The sequence below is a fragment of the Cynara cardunculus genome (assembly GCF_001531365.2).
Source record: "Cynara cardunculus var. scolymus isolate 2C chromosome LG 17, CcrdV1, whole genome shotgun sequence".
NCBI lineage: Eukaryota > Viridiplantae > Streptophyta > Magnoliopsida > Asterales > Asteraceae > Cynara > Cynara cardunculus.
Window position 1 is genome coordinate 3,263,627 of NC_037544.1, and position 4,245 is coordinate 3,267,871.

A 4,245-nucleotide genomic window follows, 5' to 3' on the forward strand; every position below is an offset into this window, starting at 1 on the left:
ATTTTAGTCCCTATAGTTTGTTCAAAATGTTGGTTTCTGCCCTTACAGTTAAAAAAATTTACAAATCCATCCTTATTGTTCGTAATTTCTTATGGATTTGGTCACTGAATCTAATGATTGTTAATCCCAACCGTTAAGTGGCCCACGTGTGGTGAACGGAGCTTCTCTTTCTCACGAGTCAGAGTCACGACTGCTTGCTTTACAAAGTCAAAAGTGAAGATGGGTGGGACATTTGCATTTAAATCAAATTCCAATTACAATATTTTGGTTTCAATTTACAATCCCTGTTAAGGTTGGTTAAAATCACCTCATTTTTAGGGCTCCTACAACATTACTTCACATGAACCCTTTTTGTTTCTTTCAATCATATCCCGCAATTCGGTTTTTTCCGACCCGTCAACTCGTGCCGCTATTTCACAAACCATTTTCTCCAAAACCGACGAACTCGGTCTCTTTTCCAGCGAAGACTCACGAAGCAAGTCCAGCAGTGTCCTAGCCTTAAACTGAGCTTCATGGGTTCCATCGACGGTTAACCGTAGCAGCCCAGGGATCGCACCTTCTTTCAGAATCAGTTCCCGATATTTACTTCTCGAGCTCAGGCACAATGCAAGCAGAGCACCGACTGCGTGTTCTGTGCTAACTGGCGATCCATCTTCGATCGTTTCTACTAACGTTAGTATCCCATCTTCGGCATTCGTGATCGCCGTTCGTCCTTCTTGAGATTTGGTGGTGATTTCGATCAAGGCTGTGGTTTTGTCAGCAAATTTGGAGTATTTCTTGCATTCTTTGAGGAGGTTGATGAGAGGAGGGACGGCTTTAGCATCAAGAACGATCGTTGGTGGTTCTTTCGAGGTTGAGAGGTTGTGAAGGGCAGTGACTGCGTCGACCCTTCCTTGAACACTGCCACAATTGAGAATTTGAACCAGAAGTGGGATAGCTCCTGAGGCGGCTATTGGCGGTTTATTGGGTGGTGCCGCTGATAACGTCAAAATTGCAGCGGTGGCTAATTCTCTCAGGTCATCGGTGTTTTGGAACCTGAGAAGCTTCACGAGAGGAGGAATGGCACCACACGTCACAATTTGTTCCTTGTTTCTGAAATTTAACACGGAATCAACTTGTTAGATGATTCTAGCCTCGATCAAATAGGTCTCAAATAAACTTGGCCATGTTTGGCGATTATAAGCTAGCTTATATTTCGAGCTTATTGGAAAAGCCCTCTTTGGTTAGTCATATACTAGCCGATAAGCTAGTTTTTTGAAACGTTATTCCAAGTAGCGTTTCACTAAGCCGTAAGGGATTCTTTCCATTTTTTTCCAATTCAACATGTCCTTTTAGGTCATTTTAAATTGTCATCTAGGTTATCGACTAGTTTTTACCCTACATGACTGTTATATCAACTAGTTTTTCAACCAACAGCTAGCTCAAAAGCATACAACTAATCCTTGGTACAAAGCAACATAAATGTATGAGGGGAATATTGAAGCTATAAATCTTGAATTTCACATGGTTTTTGGCTCTTTAATCCATGTTGGTACTTCAGGTCCGGGATTTGCCCCTTAACGAATAAGCCATTCAGACCATTCAGCCATCAAGTAAAAAACATACAAACCCTAAGTGATAAACCAGGGCTCTCCTAGAATCATGGGGTGTTCTTCGCTACGTACATCATGCTTCATGAAAACTTCTTCAATTAGCATCAAGATTGAATCCAGATTTTCAATTATCATATTTTCTCCCTATTTATTAATATTCTTATTACAATCTCTAAAACCAGAGAATTCTGATTCATATCCCAATTCTATGATCTAAACAGTAATAAGAACGATTTGGCATCTTCAATTCAGCATTTAAACTCCAAAATTCACAAACCCTATCTTAACCATTTCCATAATCATTCAATTGAGTTTTCTCTAAAACCCTAACATAAAGAATCCGTTTTATATCAACACAAAAGTTCACAGAAAAATGTAAGAATCAAATACCAACCGGTAGTTTCTGGAGGCGAGATTGAGGAGTGCTAGAAGAGAAGCTTCGCGGGCGTCGTGGTGACCGGAGCAAAGCAGGAGAACAAGCGGCTGAATAACGCCGGCGGCGGCGAACTTGACACGCAGCTTGACGGAGGAATTACGATTACGGATCATGCTTCTGATTTCTCTGGCAGCTTGAATCTTGGTGAGGAGGTCTCCGTTGATCATCTTATCGGAGATTTCATCGATTAATGTTTGTTTCTTCCGATTCCATCTCTCCTCCTCTTCCTCTACCATCTTGTTTCCAGTTCCCTGTTGCCGTTGATTTGCTTGAATGATTCAATTCAACTGAAGTCGGCCATGGATGACGGTGTAGGATTTGTTTTGTTGATGTGAAAATGCATAGATACAACCACTAACCGATGGAAGGGGGTCCGCAACACACATTTGGTGTTATACCTGTGTTTTATTGACAAGTTTTCTTGAATAACATGTAACCTCGGTTCAATTAGGTAGTTTTTGGTACGCAGATTAGATGGGACATGGGACAAGACTAATTGTCTGTCCTATGTTTGTTGCGATTAGGACAGGATGAGACAAAACTATTAAAATGACCATATTACCCAAGCAAGTATTGGTAGCACACAAAGTAGCGAACTCCAATATTCACGATGTCAATCTATTAACATATGACGAAGCAATTTGCCTCTTGAGTAGGTGTGCATTTGGGAAAGAGAGTCCAAATCCTGGGTACGAAAAGCTATCAAGAGACATTGTAAGTTATGCTGCTGGTCTCCCCTTGACAATCACAGTTTTGGGTGCGTTTCTCTGTAATGCAAATGAGCGTGTATGGATAGATACCTTTGCAAGACTTGAAAAAATTCCATTGGATGAAACTCTACGAAAGCTGGAATTCAGCTATATGGGTCTAGATATCGATTGCAAGGAAATATTCCTAGATGTTGCATGCATATTGAAAGGTTGGAAGGAAGAAAAAGCAATCATAGCGCTTGAAAGCCGTGGATTTCATGCTATACATGGTTTGACTGTTCTTCAGAACAGATCTCTCGTAACTATTTATAAATATGGGTACTTGATGATGCATGACCATATAGAAGAAATGAGGAGATACATTGTTCGTCGTTTGAACCTTAATGAGCCTGGAAGACACTCTCGATTGTGGATTAAGAAGGAAATTGAAGATATATTGGTTAACGATTTGGTAAGAATCAAATTTATTTGTAAAGTTGAAAAAAACCAACAAATTTTTAATCAGCATGACTTAAGTAAGTTTCACTAGGGGTGTAAATGATGCGAGTCGAGCTTGAGTATCAATATACTTGACTCAAACTCGATAGCCATTTCTCAAGTTCGAACTCGACTCAAAAACTTGCAAGTAGTTAAAACTAGACTCGACTTAAACTTGATTGCACTTTTTTAAACTCGAGCTAGAACTCCTATTCGGATGAAGCTCCAACTCGAACTCGAATCAAGCTCACCCGTCAAAATTTATGAAATTTTAGGGATATAAAACTTAAATGTGTTCTCTTAAATTTTAAATGATTAAAGAGATGCACCTTAAACTTCATCATCAAAAAAACAAAGTTAGAAACTTGATTAACCTCCCTCTCTTTTTATAACACCTCTTCATTCTTTTTTTACCATCTCTATTCCAATGTGGGACAACTTCAGCAAAAATTTGTAGTTTCTTTGTCTTTTTTAAGGGAAAATTGCACCAAAATAGAATCAACTTTCACCTAATTTCTTTTTTGGGGAACCAACTTTCAAAATCGTCATTTTGGAGAACCAAATTGCACCTGATTCCTATTTTGGGAACCAACTTTCAAAATCGTCATTTTGGGAACCAACTTGCACCTGATTCTTATAAATCAATTTAATAGAAAAAAATTAATTGATGCAATAAAAAATAAATATTAAATATCACATTCAAGAATTTTATATCTTACTAATCCGTATCAATTAATTTTTTCTATTAAGTTGATTTTTTTTGTATTAGTAAAAAACAATTTTTATTGTGGTAATTTGGAATTTTTTTTTAAATGTTCAATTTGATATCTGAATTAAAAAAACGAGATTTGAAATGAAAAATAGATTTTATAGCATTAATTTTTTGAAAAAAAAAAGAATTTTAGTTATTTTTCTATAATTATTTTGCAAGTTGGTTTCTCAAAATAGGAATCAGGTGTAAGTTGGTTTCCCAAAATAATGATTTTGAAAGTTGGTTCTCTAAAATAGGAATCAGGTGCAAGTTGGTTCC

At 37.6% G+C, this 4,245-nt stretch overlaps 2 protein-coding genes across 2 annotated transcripts in view; one reads left to right on the plus strand and one right to left on the minus strand.

Moving 5' to 3' along the window:
* Positions 1–229: 229 nt before the first annotated feature.
* LOC112500869 (U-box domain-containing protein 10-like) lies at positions 230–2,380 on the minus strand. Its single transcript, XM_025104478.1, has 2 exons — positions 1,987–2,380; positions 230–1,092 (listed from the first exon to the last, which is right to left on the minus strand). Exons 1-2 carry the CDS (start codon positions 2,262–2,264, stop codon positions 324–326), a joined length of 1,047 nt encoding a protein of 348 aa, XP_024960246.1. The 5' UTR covers positions 2,265–2,380; the 3' UTR covers positions 230–323.
* Positions 2,381–2,577: 197 nt separating this feature from the next.
* LOC112500466 (TMV resistance protein N-like) overlaps positions 2,578–4,245 on the plus strand; it is a 5,576-nt gene continuing 3,908 nt past the window's right edge. Inside the window, exon 1 of the mRNA XM_025103960.1 lies at positions 2,578–3,189. Within this exon, the coding sequence (XP_024959728.1) occupies positions 2,578–3,189 (612 nt within the window). The remainder of the gene's footprint in view (positions 3,190–4,245) is intronic.

Bases quoted from the DNA above. Each gene is read 5' to 3' on its own strand.
- LOC112500869 (XM_025104478.1), bottom strand. From the start codon at position 2,264: ATGGTAGAGGAAGAGGAGGAGAGATGGAATCGGAAGAAACAAACATTA. The intron at 1,093-1,986 runs GTTGGTATTTGA...GTTAAATTTCAG, and splicing joins CTCGCCTCCAGAAACTACCG to AAACAAGGAACAAATTGTGA.